The sequence below is a fragment of the Euprymna scolopes genome, chromosome 9, assembly GCF_053919585.1.
Source record: "Euprymna scolopes isolate OS-2025 chromosome 9, ASM5391958v1, whole genome shotgun sequence".
NCBI classification, from domain to species: Eukaryota; Metazoa; Mollusca; class Cephalopoda; order Sepiida; family Sepiolidae; genus Euprymna; species Euprymna scolopes.
Genome location: NC_136490.1, coordinates 120,202,497 through 120,217,314, shown reverse-complemented (window position 1 = coordinate 120,217,314; position 14,818 = coordinate 120,202,497). Strand labels below are relative to the sequence as shown.

At 32.2% G+C, this 14,818-nt stretch overlaps 1 protein-coding gene across 1 annotated transcript in view; it reads left to right on the top strand.

Moving 5' to 3' along the window:
* Positions 1-8,548, top strand: part of LOC145284648 (organic cation transporter protein-like) — a 65,801-nt gene extending 57,253 nt beyond the window's left edge. The window contains exons 10-11 of the mRNA XM_080133551.1: positions 208-437; positions 8,220-8,548. Of these exons, the coding sequence (XP_079989677.1) occupies positions 208-437; positions 8,220-8,271 (282 nt within the window). The 3' untranslated portion in view covers positions 8,272-8,548. The remainder of the gene's footprint in view (positions 1-207; positions 438-8,219) is intronic.
* The last annotated feature ends 6,270 nt before the right edge of the window (positions 8,549-14,818 follow it).

Genomic DNA, 14,818 nt, shown 5'->3' with positions numbered 1-14,818 from the left:
TGATTGAAAGACTTTTATCCATTGCGTCACAAACTCAAGAAGGTCAAAGGTTATATCAATTGAAATGTTGTGAAAGTAATGGCATGCTTTTATGTAGACACTGCGAGAGAAAAAAAATAAAATAAAGTAAAAAATAACTTTAGAACACACACAGAAAATTTGGATGTTGCCGCGGTTGAGCTTCTGTACGTTTTTGCCTTGTTACAGGCTCGTCACATTTCCTGGGGCCCAAGTGTGATATTCGCTTCTTTCTGTCTTGTCGCAAACCTCTTAGTGCTGACGCTTCCTGAAACAGGACACAGGCAACTACCCCAGACTGTTGGGGATATCAGACGATGGAGTGATGAAGAGGACGATACATGGAATTCGCAATATGCCCAACAGATGATGCGATCTTTTAGATTGTTGAGCCAACAACATGAAAACACAAACACAAGGTATGCCCATTTTTGTTTGTATAATTTTAGTTTTGCCAGGGAGGGAGCTGAGATTAAACGTATACGATGCATGAACTCCTTAAAAATTATTGCTATTTTTTTCCTTTATGATAAAAGTAAAAGTTAAGCAATGCTGAGCCTGGTCAATACTAAAATGGGTGAACATTTGGGAATTCCAGGTTCTGTATGTGCTCTCTGCTTATCTCGGCATTGTTTCCAGTCGTCTAGCACTTCTCCTTGCAAGTGGACTCAAACAGTGCCAATTTAGGAGAGGTGTGGTTGGAGATTGTGCAACCTTTGCCTCACAATTACTCGTGCAGCTATCCTCACAAGGGGTATCCATTGTCTCTTAAAACTGAATGAAGACATTTAATAAAAATAAAAACCGCTAACTTTATGGAGAACCATTTGTGGTACAGGCTCCACGGCCAGTGATAGTGCTGCTAAACAATGAATGACTATAATTAATTTCACACCGTATTACTTGCAGTTAAAATTGTCTTCTGTGTTTATTAACTATATTTATCTTATGTAGGTTCGAAATAATAGTCCTTTGTTTCTGTTTAGTTCATGAAAGATGATGTTTTTATGTTCTCTCTTTGTTGTTTTAAAACGGTCGTTGCTATTAAAATGTGGAGAGCTTATACTAATTAAACCAAACTCAGTTTTCATCATTATTTCCGCGAATCACCAGCAAAATTGCGTCAATCCCACCACCAAAGCACATATGCAAGGAATTCCCTAATTTTTGTCCATTAGTCCTCACAATCCACAAGCAATGACCCTGATAATGGAGGAAGAATTGCTGTTATCTTAATCAAAATACATCTAAATAACACTTATCTTTGACTTGAATTTTTTTTTTTTTAGTTGCTCATTAAGTGGCTCCATGCCCTGTCTGAAGCGATTTCCATTTTTTAAAAAGTACTAAGAAAAACAAAAGCTGGCTTAATGCAAATATCTGTATATTAAAAAAAATGAGAGACATAAAATGTACATATTTTTCCTTGTAAATATCAAGCCAAATATCACCCAATGATATAATTTAATTTGACGGTATACACTCAATTTTTCTTTCTTCTTCTTTAGTCAAAATATTGCTGTGTATGTATGAACACATCGGAAATTTACTACGATTAATTATTTACAATACTTCTTGTGCATGCTGAGGTTAAAAGCAAGGAAGATAACTCTTACAATTTGTGTTTTGATTACTTCCCTTGAATTTGAGATTTTTATAACTTTAAGGTAGTTTAACTGGTTCATAAATAACCGACACATTTTAAAATGTTACAACTTTTAATTAAATGTGTATAATATTTTGTAGAAGCTTGGACGTTTTCAAGTAAGTATGAAAGAATGAGTTATGATTAAAAAAAATGTCCACAATTTAACGTGAGGGGTTAATTACTGTTTTGAAAAGAAAGTAATGTGCTCTTTTTTTTGTTTGTCTGATACAAAAATTATACAAAAAACAAAAACTATTTATTTTATATAAAGAACCAAAAGCTGAAATAAAACCAGAAACAGTTTCATTTTTATTATTTTTATAATTTTTTATTAGATTAAATATTTTTTTAAATATGGCGGTTACATTCTGTAGTGTCGAATGTCGTACATTTAATCTAATAAAAAATAATTTTAAAAAATAATAAAAATGAAACTTTTTCTGGTTTTATTTCAGCCTTTGGGTCTAATAATGTTTTATATAAAAATAAATAGTTTTTTTATGGCTTTATATCTATCAAATAATTTACGCCCTTAACTACAAATTAACTCATTATTTAATCTTCCGATTCGTGACCCAATAGGAGGAGGCATGTGAAGCTCTTCCTCCTATTGTGCATGGCGGTGTGTTTAGAGAAGGCAATCAATCGATTTGATTGAAAATTGGGCGATTTCACCGATTTCGATGACAATAAAAATATGGGAGTATGAAACATTTGTTAATCATTATTCAATCCCGGGCAACGTCGATTTCCCTGCTAATATATATATATATATATATATATATATATATATATATATATATATATATATATACTAGCAAAAGTACCCGTCGTTGACTGGGTTCAAAAACAGCCTACAGAAAATGGATTCTGATTTATGAAAGTATGATAGCTTATGAAAAGGAAGGGTTGTAAAGAGATAACTTCGAATTTGGGGGTATCAAAACCAAAGCAAAATATGATGAAAGTAAAAATAAAATAGATAAACCCCATAATTTATTATACCATACCTGTTCAAACTGAAACACTTATCACAATATTCTGTGGATCTATATTAAAAAAACCTTGTTAAACTTTGTGACATATTTCCATTCTGTGGAGGTCAGGCACAAACGAACACCCCATAATTTTATTATACCATATTTCTTCAAACTGAAACATAATTATCAAAGTATACTTACGCAGATAGATATGAAAAGTCTTTATTAAAATTTGTGCCTATTTCCATTCTTTGGAGGCCAGGCGCGAACGCAGACCCCACAATTTTATTATGATATCTCTATTTAAGTTAAAACATACTTATCAAAGTATTCTTATGTACATCTATATCAAAAACACTTGTTAACGTTTTTTTTTTAATTTTTTAATTTTTTATTTCCATACTTTGTGGACCAAGCACGAACGCAGACCCCACAATTTTAATGAACCACTGTTCTGCCAGATCAAACATACCCATTCCTGTGTCTCGATACATTTTCTATCATTATATGTAATCAGTTTTTTAAAATAGTCAACCATATAGGAGCCTATTCGTAACCAGACACACACACACACACACACACACACACACACATTCAGCTTTATATTATATATCTTTTCTTCTTCTTGTATCATGGCATGTTCATACCATAGATGAAATTATGATGAGTTTTCTCCATAGGCTTCGATCTACTGTTGGTCCAATTCCTCTGAAGAAATCAGATGATTTTGAACTTGGTAGAATACATGGCGTGGGTTGGCAGTAACTTTCCCAATGCAATGGCATCTAACTCACTTGTTTGCACCTATCCGTTGTCCTTAAATCATCTACATATTTGCAGTCGTTGATCTGCTAAAGAGTTATCCTCTTCCATGGCCACCCAACGTCCTGCTGCCAACATCATCAGTTACCGTCTCCTAGATGAATGTCTTAACTAAGACTAGGGGTGCATCTCTCCCAGTGAATTAATGCGCCTCCAGATACCAACCTGAAAACATACAGCACCTAGCCTTCACCAAATGGTCACCCATCTGGTACTGGCTGAGCTCATCATTGCTTAACTTCAGTGATCTGGCGGGAACCGGTGTGTGAACATGATTGTGTCTATTATATATATAGTCCCACTTCACAGAACTCATTTTTATGCTAATATTAAAAAATTTAGTTTTTATACAAGCGTACAGTTTTTTTGGTATGTTTTATAACCTTAACTCTACGTATACATTTATTTATTATTCTTATATAAGTAGGGAATTCATCAGTTTTAAGAATATACATAAAAAGCAAACAGTATATGTCACGTCAACTTTGTTTTTGCATTAATCACTTTACTTTTGCATTAATCACTTTACATTAATTACAGTGGCGGCTCGTGCATGGAGCTGTGGGACTGCAGCACCCCCAAATTATTTCTACACAATATTAATGATAAAATTAAAAATAATACGTTTGTTTTTTTATTATTATTATTTTATTTTTCTATGTGTACATTATAAAATCATTAAGTTTAATGTCAGTATCTACAAATTCATATAAAAATAAAAATAAAACTTGCTTGGAGCTGTGAAATTCACAGCTACACTTTCTTAATGAAATTCTCTCCTGCGCATGCACACTTATAGACAGCCGATAACGGCCGCTGGGGAACTGTCGCTTCCCGCAGTTCCGCATCTCAGATGCTCGTGAAATTCGGTGTTTGCTTAGAGTGTGGGCCTGTACTTATAAATATGATAACATTTTGTTATTGAAAAAAAAAAAGGAGGATTATTTACATTTTTTTAAAAATTATTATTAAAATGTGCATATAACGTGTTCTTGTACATAAAATATTGTGCTTTCTTTCTTTTTTTAAATACGCACACTTTTAGCGTTGCGATTTAATTCGGTAGCAGACGGAAATATATAATATGCATAACCTGTTTTTCTTTTGTTTGTTTGTTTTTTTTGTTTTTGTTTTTTAAGTATTCGGGGATTTAGCAGTGAAGCTAACACGCGACTAAGGGTAAAAATCAAATATACAATAAATAAATCTTACCATAAAATAAAATTACTTTTCCATCTACCTGCCTTTTTGTTTGTTTGTTTTAAGTACTTTTAAATGCTATTTATTTTGCAACAGCTAAACTTTACAAAAAAAAAAACAAAGAAAAAACTGTTTACATTTTTCCCTAGAAGCAAACAAGCAAACAAGTGAAGAAACATTTTATGTTGAAAATACATTTTAGTTAGAAATCTTTTTAACTTGTATGTTTTAGATATAACAATTTTTTTAGCATTTATTTGCCTCCAACCAGGACAATGTTAGAAGTTTTACACTTTGAAAAATGTTTTGTTTTGTTTTTTTGCACAAGGCTTTTTTAAATTAAAATGTATTTGTAAATAAAGAAACAGTTTTTATAATTATGCATTTTTAAACTTTACATTGAATTTGTTAGTAGATGAGGCAGATAATACGCATTAAAAAAAGTAATTAGAAATCCTTCTGGACTGAGACAATTTTAATTTTTTGTTTTCTTTGGGGAGAAAGCTATATTAAATTCGATGTTTTATAATGCTTATATATGACACCCTATTTTTTTATAATAAATCTCCACTTTATGTCGATTTTTACCGGCATGGGAAGGTCAGTAAATAGCCAAGTTTGTTTGTTCTTTTTATATAAAAAGCAAGTTGTTAAACGATTTGTAAATAAAATTTTGTTTCTTTGAATATTTTTGTTTGCTCACTATATAAAAATGTAAACTTTTTTTATTTTGCATTTTATTCAAAAATACGTTTTGTTATGAATACATTTTAAAAATAAATTTTGGAAATAAAACTTATTAAATAAAACGCTATTTTCAAATATTACACTCCTTAATTTCAAAGTTTTTCTTTTTTTGTTTTTATAAAAAAAAATAAGTTATTAAAAAATTGTAAATAAAATGTATTCTTAAAAATGCTTTTCGTTTGTTTGCAAAAAATACAACAACAAAAAAACCCAAAAAAACGCAAACTTTTATTCAATCTGAAAAGTTTAAAAGGAATAAATGTATATATTATTTTTATTATTCTGTAAAGTGTACACAATTTAAAAAATATTTTTAATAAAAGTTTTTGCGTATTATCCATTTGTGATTGGTTATTTGCCTGTGTTATATATTTGAATATTTATTTGAATGTTTGTTGATTATTTGATTAAATATTTCCTTACATATTCGAATTTCTTTTACACGATATTAAAACAATGCGTAAAAGTTTTGAAGCAACAGCACCCCCAATAATCTCAGGCACGAGCCGCCACTGATTAATTACTTTAATTCAAGCCATTATATATATATATATATATATATATATATATATATATATATATATATATATATATATATATAACTTTATAAAATCAACAGTAGGTTTTCTACAGTGCAATCTAGACTACAATGTATTGTGAACTAAGTCACTGCAGAGAGGCATGTGAAGCTTTCTTCTGGTGCACCATAATGGATCTGTAACTAGAGCAGGCAATCAATCGATTTGATAGAAAAACATGATTTGATAAGAAACATGGTAAGACAACAATTATGGAAGGCAGTAATTACTGAGGATATGGTTAAGAGACTCAGCATTCCTATCTCATCGTGGTACACCACCTGAAGAAGGCCATAGGAACAGTAGGCCGAAACATGGTGAAACAACAGCAACTGTGAAGATGGGGATAACAGTCTGCAAATAGAATAAATAAATATGCAAATTACTCATATCAAAAGATTCCAATAAAAAATGATATATAAAAATATAGGAGTATGAAACATTTGTTGATCATCATTCAATCCCGGGCAACGTTGTGTCTCCCTGCTAGTAGTTCTAAAGGAAATACTACATTAATGTCCCAACACAATCGATAAATAACATAATTTTCTACAATAAATAAATACAATTTACATTTTTTTTTATGATGTTCCTGAAATCTATGACTGATAGAAGAGGGAGTCTGAAAAGACCTGCAACCAGGGTCTGTGAATGGTAGCTGCTGGGACCACATCATACTGTTTGGGCATCCAGCCAGAAAGTGGATGAATGTTTGTAGGGAATAGTCTTTCTAAAATTCTATAGGTTCTTGTCCAGAATTGCCCTATTTCAAAAACAAAAACAAAGAAAATTCTGTATGATGTACATACTCATGGTGAAACAAAAATATCACATTCCAAATATCATATAAGTTGATAAAGTAGCTTTTGTTTTAATAAAAAATCCAATTTTATGAATATTTGAGGAGTGACTCTCTCGTCTGGCCTTTTGAAAACAATCTACTGATACAAAGATATATAACCCAACAGTAATACAAACTTACAAGTATTTTGTTGCATAATGCCTATAAATTCCCAATAATTTTTTTAAAAATGATTTTCTTTATAAAAATAAAACTACTCGATCAATCTACGTGATTTTTGGAATATGATAATTTTGTTTTTATCACGAGTTCGTACATCATATAGATTTTCTGTATTTTTGTTTTTTAATATAGGGAGAATTCTGGACAAGGACTTTTGAGTTGTAAACAATTTTAGTTTTAGAAGAGAAATGTTGTTCCAAACGAAATGCCAAGGAAACTTTGAATTGTAAAAGCTTGCAGACAAAGAGCAGAGTTCCTTTCCATGTTTTTTTTTGTTTGTTTTTTTTTTGGGGGGGGGGGTTCTTACTCATGTCGCCGCTTGGACGTAAGAGGCTACTATTTGGGGCCATGTCTAGGAAATATTAACAAGATATTTGTTTATGTTACATTTAAACTTTTACATATCAGTACAGCTAGGGAAGCAAGCAGCAGGAAGGGAATTCCAAAGTCTAACTGTTCGAGGGAAGAAATTATTAGAATAGAAAGCTTTCTGGCATCAGTGAAGGGGTGAGATTTTATTGCTAAGCGGGTTTGTCAGGGATATGTACGTCGAGGGGGTACATGTGAAACGAGTTCATCAGAACACATTCCATTAAAATATTTGTAAAACAGGCACAGTGATGCAACATTGTGAAGACAAAAAGTTATATGCATGAATTCTAAGAGCTTTAGTATATTTTATGGTGTGATTCCATTTTCTGATTGGTTGGTAGCAAAGTGTGGTTCCATCTGATTGGCCAGTTATTATCACCCATGTTTATAAATAGAACCTTCCAGGTTATTTTTACAAACATAGCCTTGTAGAGATACAAAAAATATTGCCACAAGGACCACTCCTTGATTAATTTAATTAGAAGAGTAGAAAGTGGTTCATAGGTTTACTTTTTGTAGCCGCGTAACTCTCACTTCACTTATTTTATCCTTTAGTCCTCACATTCCAAGAATGATTTCTGACAAAAAGGGAATAATTAATGTTTCTGAGTCAGAATCTAACATCTAACACTTATCGTTGGCAAGTTTTTAACCTTGAAGTACTATTTTTATTTAGCTTCTTACATCACGTGGCTTCATGCCTTGTCTGGAGCGATTTAGATTTTTTTTAAATTTTAAACTAATGTTGAAATTCTTTGTTTCAGTAAAAGTCGGGAGATAATTTTAATATTGATTGTTTTATTTCTTTTTGTTCATTATTTTTATTACAGGAATGTGATTCATTTACAACAACAAGCAAATGAAGAGTTCTCTTCAGTCTGAACCGAAGCATTGATCATATTGGAGAAATACAAGAACGAAAGGCTGTCTCTCATATTCAATCATCAAATTGATGCACTTAAAATCTGTGTCTATTGTCAGTGATGGAGAGCTTTTTCCTTTGGAAAAAGCAGGAAGAAGTTCATCGATGTAAGAATGGAGATCGTAGAAAATACTCAGACTTCAAATATATAATTCCTTGGATGATATTTGGAGTTTGTTAATAATTTTTTCCAAAATAAATAATCAGATTCCAATGTAAATAAAATAAACTTTAGAAACTAACATGTTTTTTTTTGTTCTTGTTTTGTTTTTTGCATTGAAATTTGCTTTATTTAGCACTTAGACACTACTGTCACGGACACAACTTTTTTGGTTTCAATTTGGAGAGTGCACAATGCACAATAGGGGCAGATAAATGCAATTTAAGAATTCCCTTAGGATTTCTCCATGAATACATTGTACTAACATGTATTTTTTTTTTTTTTTTTGCCTTGAAATTTGCTTTATTTAGCACTTGAGCACTACTGTCATAGACACAACGTTTTTAGTTTCAGTTTGGAGAGTGCACAACAGGGGCAGATAAATGCAATTTAAGAATTCCCTAGGGATTTCTCCAAAAATACATTGTACATTAATACCTTGAATATGCACTATATGGTACTTTTTAAATAAAAATGTATTTTTTTAAAACTTTTTTTAACTCTATTTTGTGTTATTATAATTTTCTTTATTTTAATTCAATAAATGTATGACAAAAACTTTCTAAAAAAAATGCATTCCATTAAAAACTGTTTATAACTATTTATAAGTTTTAAGTCATACACTTTGATAACTTTCATTTATTTTGTGTACAAAATAAAACTTCTATTTTCTTAATTTTATTTTAATTCAATAAGTGTTCAGATAATTAATGTTTTCTTTCGTGTTATCGTGTTGCTGATATTTGCTGAGATTTTCGATTCGGTCCTGAAATTGCATTTATCTGCCCCTGCTGTACCCTCTTCAAACTGAAACCAAAAATGTTGTCCCGGGACAGTAGTGCACAAGCACCATTTATTTTTCCAGCTTTTTGACTAAATTTCAGTCATCTTTCAGAGGAATTATTATACAACATGCATAACTGTAAGACACAAATGTGAACGATATGAATATTTTAAATTACTCCTAAAGATGACCAAAAATTAGTCAAAAACTTAAGAAGTAATAAAAATCTCAAATAATATGACTTTTAGAAAAAATTTGTGTTTGATTTACATGCTGATTTGTTTTTTGTTGTTTTTTTTTAAATTTCCAAATGAATAACAAACGAAGCATGGAATGTGTATTTATGCATTTGCAGACTGTTATCCTTATCTTCAGAGTTATTGTTGTTTCAGCAAATTTCAGCCAACTCATCCTACGGCCTTCCTTAGGTGGTTAACCACGACAACGCCCATGAGTCTCTACAGTTCCAGGTGAGTATTGTCTAAAGATAGTGGTTTCAATCTTACCCGAAGCAAGCCAGAGGATGAGTTGACCAAAAACGTGGTGAGACAACAACAACTATGGAAGGCGGTAATTACTAGGGATACAGTTACAAGACTCAGCATTCCCATCCCATCACGGATAACCACCTGAAGAAGGCCAAAGGATGAGTTGGTTGAAACATGGTAAAACAACAACTATGAAGATGAAGATAACAGTCTGCAAAAGAATGAACACATAAATTATGAAATCTCATCGCAGAGGATTCCAAAAGATAAGATAATTTATGAAAAGCACAAAATATCTTATCCAATGAAATATGCTTGAATACAAAACGAAAACTGCATAATTACATATAGAATGTTGTAATTTTCTTGAAGCATTTTTAATGTATAGTTGTAAGAATAAGAAGGTATAAACTGGGGATGAAATGGAAAAAAAAGTCTTTGATAAATAAAAATGTAATATTGTCGTCTATATAATTTATAGCTTGAATTTTTACAAAATATGTGCTATAATAGATTCACTCCAATAACCATGTTTTTTTAATCAAAAACAACTTATAAAATCAACAAAGTTTTATTTACATTACAGCAAAATATGACAAATTAGAGAGTTCGGGTCAGCATGGCATGGTGTGTGGTGGCGATGGTAGAAGTGTGTCAGCTCTTCTCACTCTTCTGTCTGACTGATAGTCTTTGTTTTAACTTATATTAAAAAAAAAAAACATCACCTCACATTCCTTGATTGGAATCTAACTGTTTGCTTATTTTGACCTTCTAATTGAAATACTTTTAGCAATTCCACTCCAGTTGAAATATTTTCTCTTATTGTTTCATGATCTCGATTTTTTGATTGAAATGTAGGGTTGACATCATTACCAGGAATTCAATTTACATCTGGTTTTGCCCACCTCCGATATTTTCTGGCATAGTCTGTAATCTTTGCAACAAGAATATGAAAGAAAAAACAATATCCACATTGCTCTTAAATGAAGATACTTGAAAAGGAGGTAATATCCTCAAAATATCAATAAAACTTTGACACAGTTTCACACACTATTGATCGATGATGCAACAGTAAGAAATATAAAGAAAATTATTACATACTGTCTTAAGGAATAATTTTTCACCCATTTTGTCTGCTCAACCAATTCTTGCATTATCATAGCCTTCTAAAACCTAAAACTAATATATATATATATATATATATATATATATATATATATATATATATATTGATAATAGAAAAATATATACTAGTGTAAAAAGATTCATTGATCAATTTGAAACAAGGAAATACAATAAGCCCTACACACTGTATTATATTCCCTTGTTTCAAATTGATCACTAAATCTATATACACCAGTATATATTTTTTTATTATCAATATATTGTGTTATATTATGAGGCTCTAAAAAGGTGTCTGTTGTGTAATGTGTGTGTGAATATAACAACATACTTGTTGAATAGTGGAGTTTATCTTTTTCTGTATATTCATGTACGTGTAAATGCGTGTATGTATATACGTCATATCAGTTAATTGATCGTCTAATTTGTATATCTTAACATTTATGCAACAGTTCTAACAGGAAACGATTGACGTGGACGTATCGAAACAGTTGTAGACAAACAGTTCTTTTTAACAGATGTAAATAAAATAACACATACCTGAGTTATTTATGAACATTTATTCTCATGATCTGGCCGACATTTTCAGAGATTACACATTCTTTACATCTTGACTGCCTGAGATGACACCGCTCACCACATCATAGAGAGACCAACTCCTCTTTTTGAATCGTCCGTTCTGTCTGATGTCCAGCTAACGACTATCTAGAATCTCCCCAAATCTACATCTCATCACATGTCTCATTACGTGTCTCAGACCAACAGCTGATGTAACCCCAATCTAGTTATTTGTTTATGCAAACCAAAAATAATGTTTACAGCTATTTTCTATTGATTGAGATTGTCGGACTGACTTCCTCATCTTGGTTGTTATTGTCACAACGTTTCGGCCGTTTTGCCCTCCGGCCTTCATCAGGTGTTTTGTATCGAACTGGGGAACCGTTTGTTAGGAGTCTCGAACCCAACCCTTTATTATTATTACGGGGGTACCGTGTTCAGACTCCAGCTAGGCTCTTGGATATAGTTGATGATTCTCTGTTTTGAATGTTACTTTTTCACTGCCTTCGTTCAGGATTGAACTCAGCAACTTTGGGTAACTGTAAACTTTGATACAACGTCTAGGACCACTCGGCCATATGGGCGAGTGGTCCTAGACGTTGTATTAAAGTTTACAGAGAATCAACAACTATGTCCCAAAGCCTAGCTGGAGTCCGAACACGGTACCCCCGTAATAATAATAAAGGGTTGGGTTCGAGACTCCTAACAAACGGTTCCCCAGTTCGATACAAAACACCTGATGAAGGCCGGAGGGCAAAACGGCCGAAACATTGTAACAATAACAACCAAGATGAGGAAGTCAGTCCGACAATCTCAATCAATGAAAACACCTCATCTCAAAAATACAGACAATTAGCTATTTTCTATTTTCACATTCCTTTTGTGATATACAAGTCAATCATGTTTTCCCAATTTAATTGTTTATTTTTCTAATCATAATAATTGATCTAGCGACTTGCCATCGCTCGAATCAAATAATAATAATAATAATGTTTTGACCCTTGGCCTTGCTTGCCACAGTTAACAGATACTACGCTATAATCACAGCCCAAAGGGTCATAACATTACAGTTGTATCTAAGCTCCATCTGCATTTTGAGCTTTTTTGCTCGTGCGGCCAAGTTTTAATCCTGCTTAGAGTAGTGCTAGTTTAACCATCTAATGAGCTGTGATACATTGAAAGAGTACTGCATGTGCATGGCTATAAATGCACCCTATCTTTGGTTGAGCATATTGCAGAGTGAAATAACAAACTGTTGCTAATGTAAAAATGCTCTTTGTGTAAACAAATAAACCTTAGGTGTTTAGACAATGTTTATAACATTGTAATTTCACATACCCATCTCAGCATCAGCCAAATAGTATAATGGTGAGAAACGCTGTCACCTGGGCAGTTGAGTTTCAATCCTGGCTTGAGGTATTTGCTTGTTTAGCCATGCTAATCAGCTGTAAAGCAGTACTGTATATGGATGACTATATGTATATGCATAATTATATAGTTAAAATTGAAGGTAAATATTAAATGCAAATATTTGTGCAAGGTTGATCTTTGCAGCATTTGGAATCAGCTATTATGTTGTCTAGAAAATGCTGGCCGATTTTTCAAAAGATGATTTAGTTTGCTATTTTTGCACTGTTTTATACAAAATTTGGCATAATAATTGATATATATTCTATATTATATTATATTGTATATAATTACTGTAACTTTTTTTTTTTTTCAACAAATTCAGCAATAATTCAGATGTTTGGCTTTGTTATTACCAGAGAGTTTGTGGCAAATGCACTTAATTTTAACATTTGTCATACTTTTTGAAAGACACAATCAAGTCTTCAGGCTCACATGTCAAGTCTTTGTCCTCTTTCAAAATTGTCACTTGGTGCTACAAGATCAGGCTGTCACATCTAACCACTTAGGATGCCCCCTATAAATCTGACCCCTAATCCATGATAGCTCCTTATATTCCAGTGACAATGTATTTTCCTTGGGATGAAAAACTTTTTGAAGCTCTTAATAACAAGGAGAAAAAAATGCATATACTTTTCATTGTCAAAACACTTCCAATAAAAAGAAAGAATGGGGAGAAGGGTCCACGTGTGATCAGATAATACAAAGATGCTTTCTGAAATTCCAGAGTGGTTGTGAGAAACTTGAAAAGAAAGGTGGAGAACTGTCATAGATATGTGATAAGTATTCAATCGGGGGGGGGGGGGGGGGGGGGCTGGCCTTGCCTGGGTGTTCAGAGGTGTGTGTTGAGCAAAAAATAAAAAAAGTAGTAGTAGGTAGGAAGGCTCAAACCCGTACCATGAAGGAGGAAGAGAATGCGAAAAAAAACGAACAAAATGTGATGTTTTTGCCATCATCAAACCGGGAGTGGCGAAGGTTTAAATTAAGGCTAGTCAATTAAAAAGAAGGGATGACTTTCAAAAATATTGTCGAAAAAACGACCGCCCCTCTTTGTAGAAAAGTACCCAGTTGAGGATGAAGGAATTAATGTTTTTAGCCAATTTTCTTTATATTTGTCATCCGAAGGGTCGAGCTTTGAAATGATACTAATCTCGTGAAAATCTGTTGCCTCTGTTGAAAGTTTTAGGCAGACATACAAACATACATTTAAACAGACAGGTGAGATTATATTATAGAAGAAGATTAATATATATTTTTTTCCTATATTGAAGTTGTTTTTAAAGATGTTTAAATTATAAGATAATGTTGGATAAACTAAAAGGGTAAGAAATTCTAAAGTGCTCTCATCGATATTTATGTACAAAAATGTTTTTTATATAAAAAGCTCAATACAACTAATCTAGAAAATAGAGCTTATTATAAAAGAATAAAACTTAAAGATTGTAAAAAATCTGAACTTTTGAGGGTATTGAAATTGGAAAAATACACTCACATTTTTCCGATTCCAATACCCCTTAACACTAATATATGCTAATTAAAAAATGTTTTTAAATCGATTTAGGAATTTAAGGTAGGACGACCCCTGGAGTGAATGTAGTAATATAGTGACTGGATCCTAGCTAGGAAAAACATAGACAAACCATAAGTAGGACGACAAGGATGACCACATACACTTCCCACACTTTTGAATGGCCTTGTGCCTAATTTATTTTATAGTTATTTTATGTTTCTTGTAAAATGTTCTCAAACCAATAAACTTTTCAAAAGTAAATAAATGTCATTGATTGTGATTCAACAGGTCACTATAATGCACGATTTAATGTCTTCTGTTCCTAGCTGCTGCGGTTGCATACCTTCTTGTGTCACCGCTGGTATTGATGGCCGTTCTCCAAGCATTACGATCATTGAGCAGGTGCGCTGTGATGTTTAGAGCATGGAGGTTGTCCAGCCATCATTTCTTTGATCAACCACAGTATTTGCTCCTGACA